Source organism: Melanaphis sacchari, unplaced genomic scaffold (genome assembly GCF_002803265.2).
Source record: "Melanaphis sacchari strain LSU unplaced genomic scaffold, SCAv2.0 Contig0_pilon_pilon, whole genome shotgun sequence".
NCBI lineage: Eukaryota > Metazoa > Arthropoda > Insecta > Hemiptera > Aphididae > Melanaphis > Melanaphis sacchari.
This window is the reverse complement of record NW_020270366.1, coordinates 15,526,349-15,551,704: the sequence shown is the minus strand read 5'-3', so window position 1 is coordinate 15,551,704 and position 25,356 is coordinate 15,526,349. Positions and strand designations below refer to the sequence as shown.

The 25,356-nt window shown below is 34.9% G+C and overlaps 1 protein-coding gene across 3 annotated transcripts in view; it reads left to right on the top strand.

The window, feature by feature from the left end:
- The window catches only part of LOC112596168 (protein spitz-like), a 58,976-nt gene extending 34,530 nt beyond the window's left edge, over window positions 1-24,446 (top strand). Inside the window, exons 3-7 of one of the 3 annotated variants that reach the window (XM_025341664.1) lie at window positions 17,011-17,182; window positions 20,301-20,362; window positions 22,116-22,260; window positions 22,370-22,466; window positions 23,362-24,446. In XM_025341664.1, coding sequence (XP_025197449.1) covers window positions 17,011-17,182; window positions 20,301-20,362; window positions 22,116-22,260; window positions 22,370-22,466; window positions 23,362-23,436 — 551 coding nt within the window. In that variant the 3' untranslated portion in view covers window positions 23,437-24,446. The remainder of the gene's footprint in view (window positions 1-17,010; window positions 17,183-20,300; window positions 20,363-22,115; window positions 22,261-22,369; window positions 22,467-23,361) is intronic. The other 2 variants (XM_025341676.1, XM_025341671.1) reach the window with 2 other exon arrangements.
- Window positions 24,447-25,356: the final 910 nt, after the last annotated feature.

The window sequence follows — 25,356 nt, the reverse complement described above, 5'->3', positions numbered from 1 at the left end:
ATGTGCGCTAATCGCGTATAGGTAAAAAAACACCAGCACGAGGTGTAAAATATAACAATACGCGTCTTATAATAATAATAATCATCGTTGTCGATATAGCTTTCTGTGGCGTGCGTATGGGCAGCCAGCAGTGTACGACATAGTAGTAGCTGCTGTTGGTATAATACGACAAACAATCGATGAAGACCCATATTGAAATTTATTTGGAATATAATACGTGACTCATACGCGATTTCCCTGTTCAAAATATATATTGTGATGTATAATATATCTATTACATACGTAACAGCAGTACCAGAAACAGCGATTTTATTATTTTGGACTATAGGTACGGAAAGTGTATGCACTGCGAAAGACTTATTGAGCTTTGACTTATTTTCTAATGGAAAAGCGTTACATGCAAGACCAGCTGTGGCATATGTGTTATTACAGTTCAGAAGGTGGAAAGTGGTAGCGTCGAAATTTACCAGAGCGACTAAAGTGCTTAAAGTTTTATTAAAAAATGATTCGACAAGAGTATGTTAAATTTTTTCGTCCAAATTCTCTTAAAAAAAAGAAACAATTTGAGGGTTACGTGTTTTTTTCGGTATCCGTTAAGATCTCTATCTCGTTGGCGACGTTGGTTGTCTCATTTTGACTTTTTCACCGTATTATTAATCTATCTGAAGAACACTTGACATCTCGAATCGACATTGGAGGAAAAAAAAACTACAATCTAGTCGGGAAACGGACTAGTCAGATAAGATTACGCTTCGAGTAGTGAAGTTTGAGTATCACCGAATAAATGGATAATATTGTGAAATCGTTTGTGTTGGCTGGCTGAGGGGCCAAAGTGTTAATAATAATAGTAATGTAATAATATTAAAACGTATAAGACGTCGACGTCATATGCGCCGTCGTTTCCGGTATCGTCGCGCGGTCGTCGTCGTCGTCGGAGGCGGCAACGGAGCGCACAGGAAGCGGCACGTTTGGCGGCCGCCACGGTCCCACGTATGCCAACCTAACATCACGCGTGACCGAGTGCTTTACTATATACATGTAACGTACACACGTGTAAATGTATATAATAATACGACGGCCTTCTTACATTTAAAAATGAGTGTGTCTGTACATGCAGACGTGTTGATTGTTCGCCGCGTGGACGTGTCATCGTCTCCCCCGGGACCGCTGCAGGTTCGCGGACGCTCGTCTCCCGTATCACGTCCATTGTTGTTGGTCCACCGTCAATGAAAACCAAAATCGTCGGAGATTTCTCTCTCATTTCCGACACGCCGCGGACTCGCAATAAATATGACACACCACAATAATAGCACTTCTGTCGGAATAGTAGTATATTTTAGTCGTAGTTATGTTGTGTGATGAGTATGAGGAGGAAAAATGAGGGCGATGGTCACCGACCTTGTATCGTATACGGTATAGCTGGTACATTTGTATAATAAGCGCAGATGCGCAGTGATTACGCAGTAATAGACTTTGTCGTTTTATAGGATGTCAGCGCAGTACCGTCATTTGTATTTGTATCCCCTCACCGACAAGCGCGCTAAAGTTCGCGCTCTGCAGTAGAACCAATCGATTCTGTGTTCGGCTTGATACTGTATTAGAGTTAAACGTTGACCGATTATCAAATCTTATAAAGTTGAGAACATTCTCTGCATTTTTTTAGATAAGTACGTTGGTTTCGAACATTTTTACTTGCCTGCTCTCATGACTCGCATTCAAAAATTGAAACATCGTAAAAATCTATAAAGCCAACATACGAATCAACAGTAATATCAACAGTAATATTTTATCAAAGCTAAGTTTGACATGATGGGTAAATTTGCTCTACTATATTAATTGAACGGCATCGCCAATATGATTGCGCGTTTGCAGCAAAGTGACGACCGGCAATCCGTTATCGCACCGAGCCGTGCATCGCGTGTGCGTGTATTCAGAGCGCGAATAGTTTGGATAGCTCATGCGAGCAATGAGAAGCACGCTCCGCACACCACACCGGTACCGTTTCGCACCGGCGGCGGTACAACGCGCCGTAGACCTGTCGCGGTACATATAATACGCGAGCGTGCGCACACACGCACGCACGCACGCGCTCACAATAACAGCAGGTCGCTGCAAGCAGTGTGTCGCGCCCGCCTCGCCGAAAAACCCGAAGCCATGCACAAGCAGCGGTGTACGGTTAACTCCTCGTGTAACGTAAGAACTTGCTTGTGACGAACCGGGGTTATGACACTTCTTGTATACACGCCCGCTACTACCATATACTTACGACCAACATGTAACTCCTGCACCGCCGACACGGCGACGGCAATGGCAGTGGAGGTAATCCAGAACCGAGGTTATCCCGCAAATCTATTATTTTAAGAGAAAGCCTACGATACAAGTTTTGCATACTCTTATGATTTTCATATTATTATTATTATTATTATTTTTTTTAATTATTAGTAGGCACTCGTATAGTAAGCATAGTTGTATACTATATCGCTTAAATATGCTTTTTCTTAAACTTCAATTAGGTTTTCAAATAATGGCAGTGGATATATAGGCTACTATACAATATACTTATATACATTTTTAATAATACATAAAGTTATATTTATAGGGTTGGTTCAACTAATATCGGTTATACTCATATAGCAGCCTAAATAACCTCATATACACTGTCATAGAGAGAAGTATTTTGATATCGCTCTTTATACTCACTATCAAAAGATCTGTCATCTACTAGACAATTTTTTTTTTAGGTTTAAACTAATTTTGCTTTGAAACATTATAATGTTCAATATTTAATGGAATATAATTTAACTTTAAATAATGGTAAGTAGATGAAGGTTTACGCTGTATGGTATCTATAGAAGTAATGGTGGTGCAGAATTGTGTAAAATTGAATACACATAGGTAAAAAAATATGCTTGCGGCAACACAATTGTATTTATGAGTATAATACAATACCATTCCGCATGACTGAAATTATATTACTACTGTATGTCAATATTGTTTTTCTTTTTTTTTTTGTACTCGTCGTGACTGTTCATCATTAGTATTCATATCTCATATCGTATTTAATTTAGTAGATCCGGAAACGTTTCCGAAAATTACGTACTAAAAAAACACGACGGTGATCAATAGAAGAAATCGTACGAAAACAATCGTTTTTGCAGCACGGCAGGTTTATCTGTACGATTACCGGTTTATCGGAGTTGAATATTAATATCGCTAATAGTGCACAACGTGACTGCGTTTAATTCGAAATAAATTTAATGAATAATAATAAATACGTATTTAATTAAAAAAAAAAAAAAAAACCAATCGAAACATTTTTCATAGTTAAATGACGCCAGTTAGGTAAACAGAAAAATAAACGTGTTTGAAAAGTTTTTTTTTAAACACAAGCGATTGCATTATGTATAACATGTCGTTTTTTCCGTTAATCTTTGACATAATACTTTATGTTTATAGTTTATAGTTTATGTTATCATATTTTAGATTAACTTATTAACATAATATAATAATAACAAGTCATATCAATATCTTATATTATACAATGTGAATTCTATAGTGATTTGCCAATCACACAATTATATTCCATAAAGTTATTATGTTTATAACCTTAAAAACTCTAAAAATATGTAGAACTAAATGTAGATTATGCAATATATAAATTTTATCCTTAAAACAATCGGATCTGAAAAAAATGAAATATGTCAAAAATTGTATTATTTGCATTCAAAATACACTATAATTCATGCGGAATAAATGTGACACCAATAATAAAGATGTTATGGATATGATACGCTTGCAGTGTATCATGGACAAGCACCTGTGTGCGATAAAATATAATAAATCTAAATTTTAGAAAAAATATCTGTATAAATTAAAAACATGCAAAATAAAATTTAACGCGTATATTTTCTTCACGACTTTACATTAGGTATACCGAACGGATTTAATATGCACGACTGAAGGAAAAAATCTAACAGTAATAAATATAAAAATATATAAATATATTAAAATCCTTACCATAATTATAATATCTTATCATTGAACACACGCGTTATTGTCTTTTGCATTTAGCGACCAAAAATCGATCGAACATTGTCACAGCCACCAGTGTGGAGTGTAAAGTACTTTGCCACTATATAAAATATGACCGTATCGGGTCAGAAACAAGTCCGATCGTTGGCCTCAAAAGTTTAGGCGTTTACCGAGAACGACTTTGCGCGTTTCATTTCCGGTCGTAAAATGTGAAAACAATCACTTTAACGTCATTTCTATAAATTTATTTCGTTCGATAATGTTTTTCCCATATCTTATGTATAAATGTATATAAATAAAGTTAAAAAAAAAATGTCACAGTAAAAATTACAGCCAAGACGGCTGACGCCCTGGCTAAAAAACGTTCTTTGTAAATAGTAGAAACATTGCATAGAACTTCGAAATATTTTATTTGTGAAGTTTCTGCGAACGCTCCGAACGGACAAACGTGGTAAAGTAATATAATTTCAAACAGTTATTTCACTATTTTTTTCACTTTTAGTTACATTTAACCGCATGCGCCAAAACTTTGACATTTTATGAACGTATAATATAAACCTAAAATATTATGATCAAAAGTGTATGTATAATATATTAACGATGTGAGTTATCAAGTACAAAAAATTATCTATTGAAGTATAATAGAAATACGTAATTATATTCGTATTTTCTTCAAGAGTTTTATATGCGTACTGTATAAATAATTCTCATTAACTCATCACTACTATCTCTCTTGTTATCTTTTAGTTTCCGTTCACTATCTATCTCTCTCCATAGCCACTCATCTATGAAATAGAAATCGATACCGATAATAATAGTCAGAAAATGTCGACTATTATTAAGTGCCAATTAATTAATGGTTTTGATGAGTTATAGGTTAGGTTAATTATTATATATAATAGTACGCGTTTTAATAGTCGATAGGCGCGCTCGTTAATATCCAGTATGCAATTAATGGAACATATGTCGTACGCGATTAAAGACCCGACGATTAAAGAGTGTGTAATAATAATTTAAGTCAGATTTTAATATTTTAATCAACTTCTCACTAGGGTGACGATATCTCATTTAATATTACCGGCATCTATATTTTCAACAAACGAGAAAATATTATAATATGATAGAGCACCGATACGCGATTACGACTTCATATTTAAGGCCTATAACATCAAAACTGCAGCAGTACAGCTTGTCTCGTAAATCCAATATTTTAAAAGAAACCAATAAACCATATTATACTACTCGTATAACTTTTGAATTTTTTACGGAATTATTATTATGAATTAATAGTAAGTTAAATATAGTTTATTGTATAGTTAACTATAAAATACCATTTAAATATGATGTGCTTTTTTTAAAATTTTAGTTGGTTTTTATAGCGGTTATGCCAATGGATTAATATTAAAACAAATAGCTTAATCTTGCACTATTTGCATAGAGTTTACAATCCTGTACTCTGGTTCTAAAATGAATTATTTCCATGTTAACGTTGACTGTCGAAAAAAATAAATGAGATCCCGTTTCAGCTACTTCTAGCGGACAATTTTTGTAGGTTTGCGCCAATTCGGCTTTGTAATATTATACCTATATATTATTCCATAATGTTTAATGTAATAAATTAAAACTAAATTAATTTTTTGTGGGTTAAGCCGTTCTGGCGCTATGCGTCTCGCATGTATATGTAGTACGTTAAGTCTTAAGTAGACGGTATATTATAATAAATATATTATATATTATTGTGCGATGACGACGAAATCGTTTTAATCGGGTTTAACAGTCTGAAGGAGCACCGCCAGTATATAATATTATTATAATGTAATAATCCGACTGGCGCGAACGGTGTACGGACATTATCTTTGACTTTCTTCACACACACACACACACACACACACACACACACACATACATGTGCATGTGTATGTGTGTGCGGTGTGGCTGCTGCAAGTGCCCCGGGAACGTGTCGAACCCCGAAACGCCGCGCAGGTGATACTAAATATACTATGGCCGCCGCGGTTATCTGGTGTTTGTGCGCGACATTGTTTAAATAGGACAGGATTTCCTCTTTCGAGTCTGACAATCTCAAATAATAATAATAATAATAATAATCTCAATCTCTCCCCGTCGACACTCCCCTGCACGCAACCGTCGTCATCGTCGTCGTCGTCGTCACCACCGTCGCCACTGATGAAAAGCAGTGGTGACGTTGGGGGCATTGTACGCGCAGTACATACGAGTCTGTGCCTGTCTGCGTGCGTGTGTGTGTGTGTGTGTGTGTGTGTGTGTGTGTGTCATGACGGACGGCGGCGCGTTTCAAACGCTTTCGTGTGTCGCCCGAGTATTATAATATTATACACATACGCGGGCTGTGGGGTACGTTTGTGTGTAGGTATACACATAAAGGCTGCCGAAAAACGGCCCAGGTGATATTTATTACCGAACTGGTATGCTGACACTCGCTGGGACCGTATATATTATATATTATTATTATTATTTTTATTATATACGCTTTTTATTTATTCAAATTGTGCGCTGTTCTCTTTTTCTCGGACTGTGTACACGGACACGCACACACTCGCTCTCTCGCCGTCCGTGGTGCTTTTCATTATCATTATTATACGCGTATATTATAATATGTTTAAAAAAAAAAAACTCGGTGATTTATAACTGTGCTGGCGCGCGTGTTAACGAGAAGTAGTCTCTCGGACCATCCGAAGCGAATAATTAGAGGAGAAAAATATACATAACATATTAAGTGTTATTCGTGTGTGTGTGTTGTAAGGATAGCAATGAAATTCTCTCCGTGAAACAGTCGTTGTCGTCGTTGTGTGTTTAATATTATTATAAACCTATTCCACTACAATATATTACAGAATATAGACATATAACAACAAACGCATTATCCATATATATTGTTTTTACTATAGTTAACTTCTACTAGTTCTACTAGATACAAGTACTAAATATTACTACTACTACTTTTTTCAACCATCTTACTATGTGTATTATAATGATGGAACCAATGTTTTATGGAATCGTAAAAAAAAAAAAAACAATAATCGACAATATAATGACGATTTTCACACGGTGCGCGCGTAGCGTGGGTTTCTTTTATTATTGTTTATTATATTTTACTTTTATATACGATATAATAATAATTTCAGACGTCAACCGATTAACGGTCATGATTAATAGGGCCGAAAAAGCCGGCAAAAAGAGGCGGCTTGTTTGTACACATGGACCCCCCGGCTCCTGGCGGAGGAGGTCCTTCGCCGCCACCGTGTCCGTCAATCCGAAACTGTCCTGAGCCGCTGCCGCCGCCGATAGAACCCGCGTATTCTTGCCGTCCTCCCTAACACCACTACACTAACAACTTGTTTCACCCCCACCTATTTCGTACTTACAGCCTCTAAGATCGAGCTCATATATATATATAGATACACATATATGTGTATTTCGGCTCACGCTCTCCGGTCGGGTAAGGTAAATAATAATCAGCGGGAGTTCCCATACACACACACACAAATCCCGCGGTAATAGAAATATCGTCGGACACCACTGATTTAATAATATATATATATATATATTATATATAATACGGAGGTAGAGAGACGGCGGAGACGTATGAAACATATATGGAGACATTAGTCATTTGTCACCCGTCGACCAAATATACATTGGGCCACACAATCCGAATCCTTATAGTAGTGAGTACCACACCCGCCCCGCCGCCGTATATATTATTCGTAATCAACACACACATACGCCGCCGCCGTCGGCTTATGTTCGGTTGGTTTGTGTATTTTTGTATATGTATGTGTGTATACGACTCGCAGCTGGACGCGACGGTCGTCTCCGCCTCCTCCCTCTGATGACAACAACAATAATAATATGATTGTATTCAACTTACTTTTTATTGCTCTCTTTATCCCACCCGCCACCGCCGTCACTCTTCCTATACGAAAAACGTAGAAAACCGATATTTTACGTTATGTACGTATTATTATTATTATTATTTTCCTTTTTCGGCACGTCGTCATCGCTAGTCGTCGACGTCGCTATCGGGGTATAGTGTTGTAGTATCGCACACGTAGAAAACCAAACGTAATATTTATACAATATATATATTTTTTTTAATCTGCACCGACGACAACGAAGCTGCCTCCGCTGTTGCGCACAATATACATATTATTATAATAATATAACACGCGTACCTATATATTATTATGTGTATAGGTAACAGGCACCGCCGCGTGTGTTGCGTCTCTCGCAAAGGGGACGGTATTAGAAAAAATACCGTTTGTATCAATGGGACCTCGTTGCGCTGCAGCCGTTGCCGCTAGCATGTCTTCTCAATTGAAATTCCTGTACTGACATGTCCTTAGATTATATTTATTACGGACCTTTATGTACCTATATACATTTTTCGTATACCTGCGTAAAAATTTTTTTGGTGATAAACACATCGATTTTTTTTTTACTCCGGAAAAAATGCGTCACTATACATTATATTAATATTGTTGATCGTTCAGAGCTCATATCATTACCGCGCCACCTGCTGCACCGTGCTATGTCTTTTGGAAATCATTTCCGCGTTCCGTTCGGAAATCGTCCAAAAACTAATCTCCCACAATCATTAATTATCAAAACACTTGCTGTCCATGACCACTGCGGGTGTATTCAGCGTGTACATGGCATTTTATACACGGATCGCTGCCACCGTTTATTCACGAGCGGTGACCCTGCGCGCGACGTGATGCTGTGAGTATAGTGTATACGTAATATAAGAGGTGTGTACTATGTATACCCTAAACCCATTTGTAGGTGTCTTACATAATAATATATATAATATAATATTGTCCAAGTAGAACAAATTGTATTTTTCCACACCGCACACACGCAGCGCAATCTATTGATACGCTATACGTCCATTTTGGTTTTGAAATCTCTATTATATTTTATTCCTAACAACAATAATACGTATTTCATACTCGAAAGTCATTAAGTACGTGTAATATATTTCACGAATTGATGGTTTACAAATTTTGTACGTGTGCACATAAATGTTTTAGTATTCTATTATCTTTTATAGATTGCACTTTTGCATCAGAATCCGACGCGGTTATTTGAAATTCAAATTAACACAGAAACACCGTGTACTGTATGTCATTATTTAATTACCATAAAAATGTGTGTTACTCGTCATTTTATTTTTCTTCATAACATCTATGTGACTTGTATGTGCCTTATCAACTATGCAACTGTACAGAAATCCAATTAAATTATTTATTTTTATAGCTTCTACGATAATATGTTGTTTAATATCATAACGCTCTATATAATTCTTTATTATTAAATATTATAAATTATAATGTATGTCGTTGACGATCGTAGTGGTACTCAACGTATATGTTTGATTAAAGTTCCAACAGTGTAAACTGTTTATCACATGCGAAACGTCGACCGTCTACGCGTACCGTCGAAAAAAAATTCTAAATTTAATCGTATCCAATATGATCGTCAGCTGTTAACGTAACAGCGTTCAGTAAGCCCACAGCAATACTAGCTATACTGCTGCAGTGTTTTGACCGAATTAAAACAAACGATCGTCACTTTGAGGCCTACCAACTGCGGAGTATAGACATTTCTAGGTCAAGCCTTTTCTCTCTTTTAATAAAATTTATTCTGTGAGTTTTAACATTACGCGCATACAATGTTAGGTTTAACGTCGCCGTTGAGTGTAAGTGTGTAACTCGATATTTGCCACCTCACTCTCCTAAAATACTTTAAGAATTGTATTTTTGATGACAAATCCGCGGGGGGGAGGGCGAAGCAGCTATTAGCTCTAACCGTGTTTAGGTACTAACAAGTCGAGCTAGTGAAATGTTTTTGAACAAATAATCATTTTTGTCCAAATTTATATAATATATTATGTTGTACCTATATTATTATATTATACTGTCGGATGAAAGCAACACAATTCTTTTTGACTTAACCATTAATAAGTAATTTATTAATAATGGTTTGGTAATAAAAATTGTTTATTCATTATGCTGTTTTCCACCGCGCCACTCTATTTCTCGTACTCTCTCTTTCACTCTCTCTTTTTCTCTCACTCTTTATAGCTTTTATATAGTCTAAATAATGGTGAACCTTAAGTTTTGCAGTATATTTAATGTGGCATTGTGGATATGGTTTAGCAATCTTATCTGTGCGCCTCTAAAAGGTTTCCTGTCGGCCTAATATTTTATAGAAATTATGAGCAACATGTAGGCTAGGTGCGTGGCAGTCTACGTGTATTTTTATGCGCACTCTGTCTAAAATATTATTATTTTGTGGTTTAGGTATATAACGTTATCTCGCATCGTATAAATAATAAAATATAATAAATAGTGCGTTTTCTTTCGACCGAACGTAGTCTTTTACGTAATATATTTCCAGACGACATAAAATAAAATTATTATACTTAACAATGTATAAAGAGTATAAACATATATATATATATATATTTATACACATACGCACAATAAAACTATATTCGGTTAAAAATGTTCTGTATTTTAGTTCTCAGAGACCATTTATTATTGAATGGGAAAAATTATTTTTTTAATACATAAAACATTAACATAAATATTATTTACGGTTAAATAAACGAAAATGAAAAAAGCATATAAAAAGCTATCGTAATAAATTGATATTCGACTACAATAATAAACCTATTTTGTTATTAAACTATTGTAGTGACTAAGACTAACATAATAAATATTATACAATAAAGTTGTATATTCCACTGTTTATTATTGAGTTAAAAATTCAATGAATAATACGAAAAATACGTTGCCATATACAAAGTATTATAGCAACAGACTTATTAGTAGTTTATCGTTTTCTGTAGTTATTATATTATTATTATAATTCTATGTTTAAATAGTTGGGACTTATAATATTGTATACTCTCGCATACTATTATTTTATCGTATAATAATGGCATTTGAGTGAGTTTATAATGACCATAAAATTGTTTGATAAAAACGAAAAAAAAATTAAACCGTTTTATAATTTATAATATAATATTATAGTATATTTTTGGTTTATTTTATTTAAAAGAATATTTATAATTTATACTAATTATAACACAATAGTTAAATTATATAGATAATTAACAGAAATAAATATATACGAAGGCATAAGAGAAAAGTGGCATGCTAGCCTAACTTTCAACAGAATCCATTTTATGTTGTTAGCTTTAACATCAGAGTAAATTTATCTATAATCAATCTTAAAGGTAAAAATTTGATCTAGGCCATCATATAGGCTTTTATTAATATTATAATTTTCAAGTGAGTTATGAGCATTTTAAAGTTTTAATATTTTACATAGCTATAACTCAGTTTAAAATTAAAATATCAAGAAAAGCACATGTGATGGCCTAGATAAAATTCTTACCTTTAAGTTTGATAATAGGTAAATTTATTTTAATATTAAAACTAATGACATAAAATAGATTTTGCTGAACGAAAATTTGCTATGTTGTATGTGTGTAAGATGGAGATTACATATGCGGGTGTGGCTGGCGTGTCCTCTTTAGGCGTTTATTAGCAAATTTATTTTTTAAACCTTCTTGCTAGATTTCATGAAATAAATTGAGTGGGCATTTACTTTGATATAATTTCTGTGCAAACGCGCATTTCGTTTAAAAAATACTAAAAATTCTGTTGCATAATCTTCTTTTGAACTGATATTATACATTATTTAATATATAAATTATTCCATATAATATCATATTTGATTTATGGTCGATAGGAAACGTTTTGAAAACGAGTGTCGGAGCGTGTGTTGTACGTAAGTGTAAATGCAGTGACCGCGAAGTATATTATATAGTGGCGGTGACTCGGTATATTTTTTATTTATTTTGAATTACCGGTGAAAATCGTCGTGTGACCGCTGTGTCGACGGTGAAAAGACAATAAACAACCATGATATAACCACATAATCTTTGGGGATCTAATCATTTTACACACACATACACACACGCTGCGCGCGCGAGTTAAACACACGTTTGGGGGGGTCGGTTGGTTGGATAATGAGTAATGACAACAAAAACACACACACACACATGAAGTAGGTACGCACACTTATGCCTTGTTGATGAGTCGCGGTGCGTTTTCCCAGATTATTAACCAAAAGGAGATGAAGAGAAAAAATAAAATATTTTCGATTTGTCCATTTGTGCTGCCACCGACCGATCCGTAAAAAAGTGCCGCCTCCGTAATTACAGAGCCCACTGCCGCGTTTTCTGGGAGAGCTCAAAAGCGTCGTGTGTTTATAAATAGATTGGTGGTAGGTAAGTAGGTACCTATGTATACCTATACACTTTATATCGCGGCACAATGTTTACTTTTGGCGGCGGTCTTTTTTACGCTAATCACGCGATACGCACGGTCCCGCTCCGCGGACGACGACGGCAATACGCAAGGAGGCTCAAGGAGAAAAGTAAAAAAGTAAAAAGAAAAAAAATGCCACCGCCTCCGGACCGCCACCGCCGTCGTGTGGTAGGTCGTGGCCGAAAATACTATATTGCACTATTATTATATTATTATTTATTATATACGCGTATATACTCGCGCGCGCACACGACGGTACACATCACACGGGTGCAGTGTACACATTGCGAACATTATAAATATATTATAGGTACCTATATACCTTCGATACGTATGGTCGGCGGTAACCATACGCGTTGTACCTATTATACTGTTGCCGATGTGATAGGTCTCTCTAATTATATTTATTGTTTTATCCTCGTAAATCTCGTTCGGAGCAGTATATAGAGTGGCGTTTTCTTGCTGCTGCCGCCGAACGACGGCGATGCGCTTCTCTCGCCGGTTACCGCCGCCGCAGCCACCGCCCACTAATTACATTATTTGACCCGCACGCCATACGCCGCGCGCGCATATATATACTATAATATATATAAACATAAACACACTCATACATAGGTTCGACTAACAGTGGCGGCGTGCGTTTTAGTGCACCACTCTATATTATATGTACTCTGGGCGGTCCGATTTTTTTATTTTATCCGTGTTTGTATTTATTTTTTTTTTCGCCAGCTTTTATTGGTATTACGTTTTTATATAATAAGTAATAACATTACATTAGTGCGAGTATCGTGCCTGTTGCAGTATAATAAGTTTGTGTACGAAAAGAAAATCGTCGTTTTTTTTTTTTTTTTTTTTTAAACGTACCGACAACGTCGAGAGTGCGACAAGGCGGTGTGGCGAGGAAGAGAGAGGTGAATCTTTATAATACATAACTAGAAGACCTAACCACCGCTGCCGACGGTCTGACTTTTACGACCACCGGCCGTCGTCTCCCTCGTGACAACACAATTATTTTTATATCTTACCTGCCTACCCATCATAATATGGGTGTAATATAATGTGTGCGTACGTAGGTGGGCGGAGAAGAGACCACCGCAATTTTCGCGGAGACCGTTTGTCGGCGGCACGTATCTTCGCTGCAGCCGGCCCATGTGTGTACAGACAACTTCGTCCCTTATTGTTATTACAATACTTTTCGCTCCTAATGCCCACACGGCCCACACGTACATCACAGTGTGATGTTGCCCGTCGGTATTGATGCAGAGGCACCGCCGAGGAGGTCACTTGTCACGCGTAGTTTACACGTCGTATTATTTCACGACTATCTCCTCACAACGCATGAGTCGCCCTTGACGCGAGCCTCGATCTCGCGCTGCGGAATTTAGGTTTCTTCTATATTTGATATTTTTTTTTCTTATATACACGTATAAGAACTACGGATACTCGTAGTGAGTTATTATAATTCGTCTGTTCACCTGTAATAATAATAATAATGATAATAATAATAATAATAATAATAATAAACAGGTGCTGTAATTCAAAAAATACCAAAACTCGGTTAATTGGCGGTTTCTATGTACGCGCGTATAGAGCGAGAAGTTTCTATAGTACATAATATAATACGATATTTCCCATGGACGGGAGAAAAAAAAAACACCGTTCACTGTGGTAAAATATAATGAATCCAGTTTTAAATAAATTACCGTATATTAATAATATTATAAGAATTTGATATGAACAAAAATGCGGATAAACACTTAACGACATTTCCCTACGAAAATTACTATTGCATGACACAATATATATCTATATATGTATATTGTATAATATTTTGAACATTTATTTATATAGGTACCACTACGCGCATTTTACCGACCGTCACCGTGTTCTTGTCGATTATACTTATTATAATGTACTACACGCACGCACGAACACGCGTTTACCGTAATAGGGAAAAACACGGAACGTTATCCGTATTAAACCTAGGTAGTAGGTATACCTACTTAATTTATTTTCCTCAAACATTTTTCAAACACCCTGCAGTATAGGTATATGTGTATACGTATAATACACTTATGTACAAAACAGTATGTATTATTGTAAGATGATACCGCGGTTTAAGATGACGTATTTATTAGAGATAGTATTATTATAAATATTTAATTTAATGTTTTCGTGTTAATATAATCGTTGTCGGGCATTTACTTCAGCGACTCGCTAATAAATGTCGAAAATTTATGTTCTTGGCAGTCAATTGGGGCAATTGGGCCCAGTGATTGGCTCGGTAAATATAGTACATATAGTGTTATTTTCTTAAGACCACACGAATCGTTATTGATAAAATAATATACTTGCGTTTCTAATATACATACTCGCGCATTAAAAAGTTTTTGTTTATATGTTTATCTTTTAACCGTTTTCATTTATTACTTATTAATTTATTATGTCTTAAATTTTAAACTCAACGATAACAATAATAATGTATTATGATTATAACGCTGATAAGTTCTGATGTAAGTTCTTTGACTGCACAGCTCGTGTATATATTATATATTATGTTACGGGTTATGTCCGATGCTTGACTAATGTCAAGTTTAACTACCTTGGCTTTTGGCTAATCACTAATGACATTTGAAATTGTACTTTAACCACCATTAATAAATATTATCTGACTATACGTATGGCTAATGATCAAACGTTGACAATGATAAAATAATATAATATATTAATATATATATATATATTATAACACACACACACACACATATTATAACGTGTAGAACACGATGAATAGAAATTAATCATAATTTTAACGATATTATGATGAAACTTGAATTTTTATACCAATAGTAGGTACCTGGGTTTATTATATAATATAATAATTTTATCGTAGTATTGCAAACAATCGTCATGATATAACGATAATTATATATTTTATATATGCATATAGATATCATAATTTATGGTTCATAATTATTTTGATAATCACGTAGGTTATGTACACTTATTTCGATAAGTTATATACATTTTACAAAAGCGTTTCTGATTCCAACATAAATAATAAGTATAACTTTCTTTTAAATAATTAACATTTTAAGTAAATCATTGTATAATAAGTAAAAATGATAAATAAATAACATCCTGTATCATAAATTTACATGATTTAAAATCTGATTATAAAAATACCAAAAAAATTGTTCAATACATTAAAAAAAAAATCGAGGTTAATAAATTTATTTTTTGACTAATTTTATAGTATTTAATTATTTTACCAATAAAATGTCTATACATTTTGTAGGCATGAGTCCGCTTGAAAATAAAGTAGAAATATTTAGTCATACCTACTCCAAAGACGAAAAACTTGTAATCTTGTCGTGCGTGTTTATAAAGTAATAATTGAAACTACTATACACACACTTCAAGAGGTAGGTATTTAATATTATATAGACATGATATAAAACGATGAACAAAAAAAAAAAAAAAACTGCGTGCGCACGCGTGTGTTTGTAGACGCGATGATCTCGAAATGAATACAAATCGTACATCCGTTTTGGGTCTCCCGGCGCGTTAAAATATCGTCGTAGTTCGTGGTCGTCGTACCCTCCACTTTGTCATCGTCGTCACCGCGTCTCGATACCAGCAAAACCATTGTGTGCGAGCGCGTGTGCTTAAACTGATACAGCGGCAAACGAGCGGGGTGCGATATGCACAATATGACATAACAGCATATAGCATATCGCAACTGCGACAGTGGTACGCTATTATGCATCGTCATAATAATAATATACTATAACATAGTCCCTTCCGGCTACGTTTTTGTATAATATAGTGCGTATACCGTTATCACGCGCCAAGCGCTCCGAAAGATATCGGATGTCCGGGCTCGTCGTGCGGGAGGTCCCTTCTATATAGGTGTGTTGTATTACTCGCGGCCATTGTTCTTGTAAGACTCGCGTGCATAATATATTATTATAATATATAGAGATGTCTTATTCATCACACATGTTTTTTTCCGTCATAATATATATTATTATTATAATGTATCATGATGTATCAAGCAGATAGGCGCAGGACCGGATTTGATGGAGGGCATTAAGGGCACCTGTCCAGGGCCTCATGTCATTTAAGGGGCTTCTGGGCTTGAAATATGAAAAATTGTGGTTTGGATCCTATAGGTATTTAAGAAAAAATATTGGTTTTCTTAAATAAAAATGTTCGTTTTAAAATATATAATTGTATTCTACGGGTCGTGACTACATTATAAATTATCGCGGTGGCGTAAAGTTGCGAGTTATGTAGTTATACATCTTATCGTCATCATCGATTTTCTTGTACATTAATCGTAGATTAATTTTATAATAATTAATTTTTTATTTCATTATAATTAGTCAATAGAATACGATAAGTTCACAGTTTTAGCCTCAAAATCTTCCTAGCGCTAGGATTTTTATAGTTTAAATCCAGCTCTGGATAGGTGTAACATCGCTGCTGCACCACCTTTCAATCATGTTTTGTATTTTACGCTTTGAAATAATCTTTATTTATTGTTTGGTTTTTAATTTTTTTAATTTTTGTTCTTTTTTTGTGTATGTTGCAGACGCGTGTTCGAGTAGGTCGACGCCTAAACCACGACCGTTGCAGCCTACGGAACGGCCGAACATCACCTTTCACACTACCCCCTGTCCAAACGTTTATGCCAAATGGTATTGTCTTAACGACGCAACGTGTTTCGCCATCGAAATCGGCGAATCGGTGCTGTATAATTGCGAGTGAGTATAATTTTATATTTAATCTCCCATTACTATTTAACGATTGTGCGTAAAGCAGAAGTAAAGCACATTTTGTCGAAAAATAAACATACGAGTACCCCTTTTAACGTACTGGATTTTTTCCACAATTACATTTCCATGTAAAAATAACGAGGATTGTAGTAAACACAAAAAAATTAATATATCGGTATCGACGGTATCTAGCGTATTTTGTCTACAAAATTATTTATAAGTGATTTTCAATAAATCATTTATTTCTTTCTACGCGTACCTATAAATGATAGATATATTTACAATGGCGTATCCAAAAAGGTTTGTTTTGTTCCGAACTCCTTCCCTTTATCAGAATAGCATGTAAAATATCAAATTATTTAAATGTTATCAGAAAACAAAATTTTCTAATAAAAATTCGGTGTGATTTGGTTAGCATTTTTTTTATTGATTAGATTTTATAGTGCACATTTTTTTAAATTAGCTATGGGAATTTTTATATCACATGGGCTGGTAATCTAAATTTTAAAATAGATACTAATTTTGTTCTTATCAATTTAATTCTTTCTTTTTTTATAGAGCTTTTATCATTATGTATTGTAGATTGACAATTACTGTAATATTAATTCAAAACGTTGTCTGATGTGTTAGGTTAAACTTAATTAAAAGTAATAAACGCATCAGAGAATATTGATTAGATTTTTGTAGTATAGATTATAAAATATTTTTTTATATTCTTATGTGATGATGATTAAAACGATTTTCTAGCATTTTTCTCGGACTTCCCACTCCTTTTAAAAATATTCTGGTTGTGCCACTGTAATAATATAATAATTATTACATCGAAATACCGGCTATACTTGTGTAAGTGTATCGCGTTTTGTCGACCGCCGGCGCTACGCTAGCACACATACACGCACTCCCGTACACGTACCTATGTATGCATTATACTTACGTACCCATATGCACGTACCTATATCGTGTATATATGTATATGAATTATACAAACGAACGGGGTGTGGGGCGGCGGTGGTGGACGGGTTACAATATATTATGTGAATTCAGCGGCGGGAGGACTAGAAGTACGCACTGCACTCACATACACTGCACACTATTATATATATACATAGACAGGCGTTATTAAATGCGTGTGTGTACGCACATAATCCCCGGGCCGCATTGCGGGTCACGTATCTGTTTAATGCCCGAGCACGGATATCCTTCGGATCTCTTTCTCGCTCTCCCGTTCTCGTACCGCCACCGTGCGAGTCGCGCGCAGCAGTACGCCGGGGTCGCAAATATTTCAAAAAATTCCTACCGCACACCCGAAAACTGTCCGCTGCAGCTGCACGGCCACAACGACGTTTGGAAAACTCTATAGTACATAATAATAATAATAATAATAATAATAACGTAGGTATGTTTAATAATATTATATAATAGAGCGGTATTTACCGCAGTTGTGCTTATATTACCCGCGTACAGACTGTGGCTAGACGATTCGCTATTTAAGTAAACATGACTGTAGCTTTTTGATCTCGCAAATACCTTGACTTTCGCCGGTATTGTCATGTATTCGTGTCGAATATTGTGGGCCGGAAATCTCCATATCGCTATCTTTATCGTCGTCTATACGTTGTACTATATATTATTAATTATTATTGTTATTATATTATCTTATGCCATCTGTACAGATCGACCATAATAACCGATTTTTGTCATATATAATAATATATGCATTTACGTATACGTGGCAATTGTTTTCGTGCACGTCGTTTGTCCGATCGAACGTTTCACGAGCTACTGTTGGAAGGGAATATATAATTAGTGTATATGCATGCGTATAGTATAGTTATATACATAGGTAACGTACGAGATTAAACTTTGGAGTTTAACGTTCCGAAACGGTCGATTCGGGCGATTAGATGTTAAAAATAAACGTGCGAAATACACCGCGTATTACATATATGCATATAGACATTATATACATACATATACTTGCCTACCACGTTCGACGTTTTCTATTGTGATAAATCTGTTCATTCGTGAACTATTACTGTGAAAAATATTGTGATGGAACATTTTCTTACGTTTGTTGTTTTTTGTGTAAATCTCCAAGTATAATAATAATAATCGTGTGCACGCTGTATATGTATGCATCTATTTACGATGTGTTTTTTTTTGTTTCTAATTTAATTTGAATATTAACGAAGAAATAAAACGTAACTTTCCACGAAGAAATCATTTGCTTATTAATTACGATGACGCTGAAAAAGGAAAAATCCATTTGAATTACTCATGCATAAACATATTTCAGTCGGAGAAATACCGAATACACATGCACTATACACTTTACGCGTATATATATGGAACGTGGGTTTCTCGTGTGTTGGGAAACGATTTTATAGTGTATATAGTATATACCATAATAAATATATGTTTATTTATTGAGAGAGAAGGAAACGGTTTCAGAAATCTTCAGACAATGTTCGAAAATTGTACACATTTACGAAATTTGTTTACTTGGAATTTGCATTATACTACTTATGTATACGTTTAAAAAGAATTGGATTAACGAGACACGCACAAACGGCCTTTGAAACAGAAATTATTACACCCGCGACCGTTACACAAACGAAGTGACTTGTTGTTGATAAAAATCAATTCGGGACAAGGTCGAGACACATAGCAATACTTATACTGTTGCAACGGGCGTCGTAATTTTGTAAGGAGTGCTTTTGGCGCAGAATGCGAATTTAACTACATTATACACACAAACACAGGCACTTAATAGTTATATTGTGTTGACTTGCAGTGTATTAGTACGTGTATATAAATATAAATATATAATATAATAAATACATTTGTACATTCTTTAATACCAGTACTAAATGGCAATACGAATTTCATTGCGATAACGTTTTAATTGTTACTTGATTTGTCCCGAGCGATTAGAATTCCGCGCCTTCCCATGCATACGTACGCTACACAGAGAACACACAACTATAACTTTATTATTATTACCTACTATTACAAATTTATAACATAATAAATTTAAAATAATATCATAATATTATATATTATTTGGCCAGTTTTGTTGTAATATAATGCGCTTTTTGTGTTTCAGGTGTACCGACGGTTTCATGGGACAGAGATGCGAGTTCAAAAATTTGGACGGCTCGTACACGAGTAAGTAGTATAATACGTATGATATTACTCGTATATTATGTGCCTTATATACACGCATTCATCTATCATTATATTATACTATTATTATATGATACCGAGGAGTTACAGAGAACTCTGGCGTGTATATTATACGTCGGGTATAAAAATTAAAAAAAACATCCATACACACTCACACATAAACGTATTCAGAGCGGTTTGATAGACTAAACCCCAATCCCCACGCCATATTATATACGTAGGTATATACATAACGTATGTAAAACGCGCGAGCGGTTGATGGACGTCGTTATTTTTACAAACGGGATTTTTTTTTCCTCCGAAAATAATTACTGCTCGGTAGCGGCGGAGATGACAATAAAAATCTGTGTACGAGTAAATCAACACGCGAAGCCTACCGATTTACATTTTTTTTTCTTTTTATTATTACGACCGCGATTTTGGGCGCCGTCCAAGAAAGGACGGCGGTTTATTAAAACCGTCGAGTACACCACTCAAACGGTGCACACAATCATCTGTGCGCTATTTCTAAATTGTGAAACGAACTAACACAAGAAAAAAAAAGAAGAAAAATAAACTAAAAACCAAAAACAATAAAAACGATGTCGTGTTACTTGGGTGGCCGAGAGGGGTGGGGACCTGTGCAGCGTATAATATAGCTTTTGACGAAATCGATTGATTGCCGTCCGCCGCGATCTCTTATTACTGGCCGCTGCTACAACATAAACGAAACAACAAATCCGTCGGCGGCGCGAAGGCGGTGGTGAAGGTAGTGGTGGTGGTGGTGGTGGTGGTGGAAGAGGACGAGGAGGTTACATTGTGTGAGTTATTTTTTTATTTTTTACTTTTTGAAGGCGACCCGACCGTCGTCTCTCCACGACCTCGTCGTCTCTGTCGCCACCGCCACCGTCATTCGAGTTTGCCACATTTCGATTTGATTTAATATTGTTATTATTACGATGTATATTACTGCTCGCGCGCCATCACGTCGAGACGATGACGAAAATTCACCGACGAGGCGAGAGAGAGACTTGACCGTCAAAACTGCATCGGACGCATGAATGGGCCGTGGGGACACCGGTGCGCACACACACACACAAGCACGTGTGTAATAATATTGTAGGTTTATACTTGCGTTTGCATATTATATACGTGTACATAAATGTATGTGTATGTGTTTGCGTGCGTGTATGCGTGTGTGTGTGTGTGAGTGTGTGAGTGTGTGCGCGCACTTATATAACATTGTGTATAGACTGTGCACAGGTGTAGGGGGAGGCAAAGAAGAAACGAGACCGCATACCAAACCCGCGCTCGGTCCGGCATACTAATGATTTACCTACTATAGGTATGCGCCATCATCCCTCCTCCGTTGCAGCGCCCGTCGCGTTATTAAAATAATAATAATAAAAAAGAAAACGACACCGCTCGATTACATGTATATAGCTATATATATATATATATATTACGCTATATATACATAAATAGTATACGATTTTACTAGGTCCATTATGAAAATAACGATAAGATAATAAAAGCGTATACAAAGTAAACGCATACTTATTATAATAATAGCCAATAGGCATGTATATAGTGTGTCTTACACGACGGTAAAGTTTGACCTAAACTACAGTTGCTATACATGCGTGTGTATGCGTGTGTACAAAATATTTTATATACTATTGTATGCAATAAATGGGTATTATGATATAGACTTGTCGTTCGTGTATTAACTATTTCGATTTTTGATTTTTTACAGCTGCCCGGCGACAAGTGATGCTTGAATCGGCCAGCATAGCATCGGGAGTCAGCGTGGCGGTACTTTTAGTGTTCATAATTTGTACCACGTTTTACGTCAGGTCCAAGAGACAGCGGAAACTCAAGTTGAACGCAGCCGACGTCTCGTAAGTTAGCCATCTGCAGAGTTGTCGCATTACACTCATTATAATCTGTACAAACATATTATATAATAGTATCGTCTAAAACGGTGTGTGTTTTTTATCTTGTTTATAGAATGGTAGACGGTAACTGGACGGACGCGGAAAAGCGGCCGTTTTCGTACCGGCCGAAGCACACGATCATCACAATTCCCCTAAAGACAGTAATCACAGTGAGTGTAAATTAAATACATACATACATGAGTATAATACAAAATACTACCTCAGTATTCTATTGGACAAAAACGGATTATATTTTTTTACGAATAAACCCACGCGTTTATTTTTATTTTCTGTTTTTCGGTTTTAATCATTTAGGTCGATGGTCGTCGACGATTATTGTTGCTACACACGTGAATACATAATAATATAAATGCCGCCGCATCTCGTTTAATTAAAAAAAAAAAAAAGGAAACTCTAATAATAATGATAATAATAATACACTCTGTGCGCCTTAAAGCCAACATATACTCACACAATCATCACTGTATATAGTTTGTCCAAATATGGTGCAGGCGGGTATGCTAAGCAGCACGGAACACACACATATTATATATATGTGTGTGTATATGTATATAGAAGAGTCGGATGCGAATTTGATCTATACGTTAATATATGGTTTTTACGATCTTTTTATATACTAGTCGTCGGCGTTCTATTCTTTACGAAGAAAGAAAATATATACGGCGGCAGTGGCGGCGCGTATAAAACTATATACTCATTGAAACCTTTTTTTTTATAACGTCGGGAGGGAAAGAAAACATCGTGTGCGTATATATTATCATTGTTATTATAACTATATTATATTCTCTACCGTGGTAATTTAAGTACAAATCGTGGGCGAAATCATTGTAATTGAGACGTGAGGTTGGTTATAATGTATTATGTTAATGTCCGAGTTATATATAAAAATAAAAAAAAAAAATAGACGCGCGTTTATTATAAACTTACTATTACGACGACGACGACGACAGTATAGTATGGGAAACAATATTGTTAAATATCGTATAAATACTTAATATAAAAATACAATTTTTTAACGAATTATATTTGTTTTTTCCCCCGTAGGAACAGTCGACGCGATCCTCCGGCGATGGCCGCCGATCGGATGAGAGTTCGCGACAAGAACCTTTGATCGTATGAAACGACTGCTAATTCCAAAGTTATTATAATCAGCACAATCCGTGCGGACGACAGATGACGATTTTTTTTCACGTGGAGATCAATGTTTGGTGTCAAGCGTGACGCCGCGGAAATACTACTACTACACATGGCACAACAGTCAGTCAGCAGCTAGACACACAAATTACAACGCGAAAACACAACATCGATGTCACGTGCCGGTGATGACGCCCAACAGCTACGTTAAGGATTTTACATACGACACGTGCAAAATTTGGAGTTGAGAAATACAAAATCGAATGTAATAAAATTTTAAAAAAAATTGTTTTTAAACGGATTTTTTCAACTTTTGTGTATCGTGTACGATGGATATGTCGTGAGCAACGCCGTGGCATATAATCGATGACGCTAATTGACATAATTCAAATAGTTTTGATATTCATTTTTTGATTATATTCATTTTTACCGTCGTCGTCGTCGATCCCCTGGCGTGGTGTCACCATCGCGTTTTTCTTATTTGCTTGCTGTTTTGCTCCAAATATTATTAACGCAAATACGTGCCGCTATAGTAGAAAACGCGCTCGAAATTGATCATGTTATAGTGTTTTATATTGTATAAAATCGTAATTTTCGTGACATTTTTAACCTCAAACGTATATATTAATATATAAAAAAAAAAAAAATCGTCTGAGCCAATATATATATAATTTATAGATACATATATACATATATTATATATAATATATATAATATAGCGATTTGTGTTTTGTTTTCGATATCAACGAAAAACAAAACAAGTCCGCGTGACAAGACTTCAACTAGTTGTCTCCATAATGGCCCACAATCCCTATATATGTCTGTAAATGTATATATGTATGTATGTATGTATGTATATATATACATATATAAATAAATGTATATGTATACATATATATATAATTCTGCTAACCTATCTCTGTGTGTATCTCCATCATAATATATATAGATATTATTATTTTTTTATAATTTTTAGAATCATTGTTTTAAACTGTTTTGTTTTTTTTTCCTCCTCCCATCTTATTATTATTAATAATGGGTTACCATTTTTTTTTTCCCAATGCTTAATAATGCATAAAAAAATTATAACTAAAAACCAATTGTATTTTGAAAGCGAGGAATTGTGAATATTTTTTTAAAAAAACAAAATGTCTTTTCGATTTATATATAAAAGAAAATTGTGTAAAGTGGTAAATTTGAAATTTATGCGTTTTTATATTTTATATTATTATAGTTATTTATTTATTATTATTTTTAATGTAAATTATTGCTGTTATTCTCTGTTGAAAAAGTAGATTTGTATTATTGTTTCTTCGAGCACACCTACTACCAGTTTGTTGTTATCAAATTAAGCTTACTGCCCTGTGCCCTCCCTCATTCCTCCAGCCAGTGTGTTGTTGTATTTATGTGTATAATGAATTTTAGATACGCTAAAATAAAAATCCTTTTTTACAGTATAATATATGATATATATATATAAATATTATATTATAACTGTTGTAAAAAAAAATAAGTTTTTACAAAAACAAAAAACAGAGAAATCTACCAGTTCCTAATTTTTTTATTGTAATAATTTAATATTAATGATAACAATGGTAAAAAAAATGCTATAGTAAATTTACGATATTTTTTAGTTATTGTAAATAAAAATAAACTCAAAATATATACCAAACACTTTTTTTTTACTCTATATATTTGTCTAATATAAAATATTACAATATTTACACTGTATACATTCAGTGGGAGACAGTGGATGCTGGGTTCGCGTTTTCAATAAATTAAACTACGTATTTGTTACACGTTTAAAACTAATATTTTTTTGCAAGACTTCGTGGCTGGCAACCGACCTATTCGTTTGATATATTTTTTTATTTAAACCATTATACATTTTTTACTCACGATTGT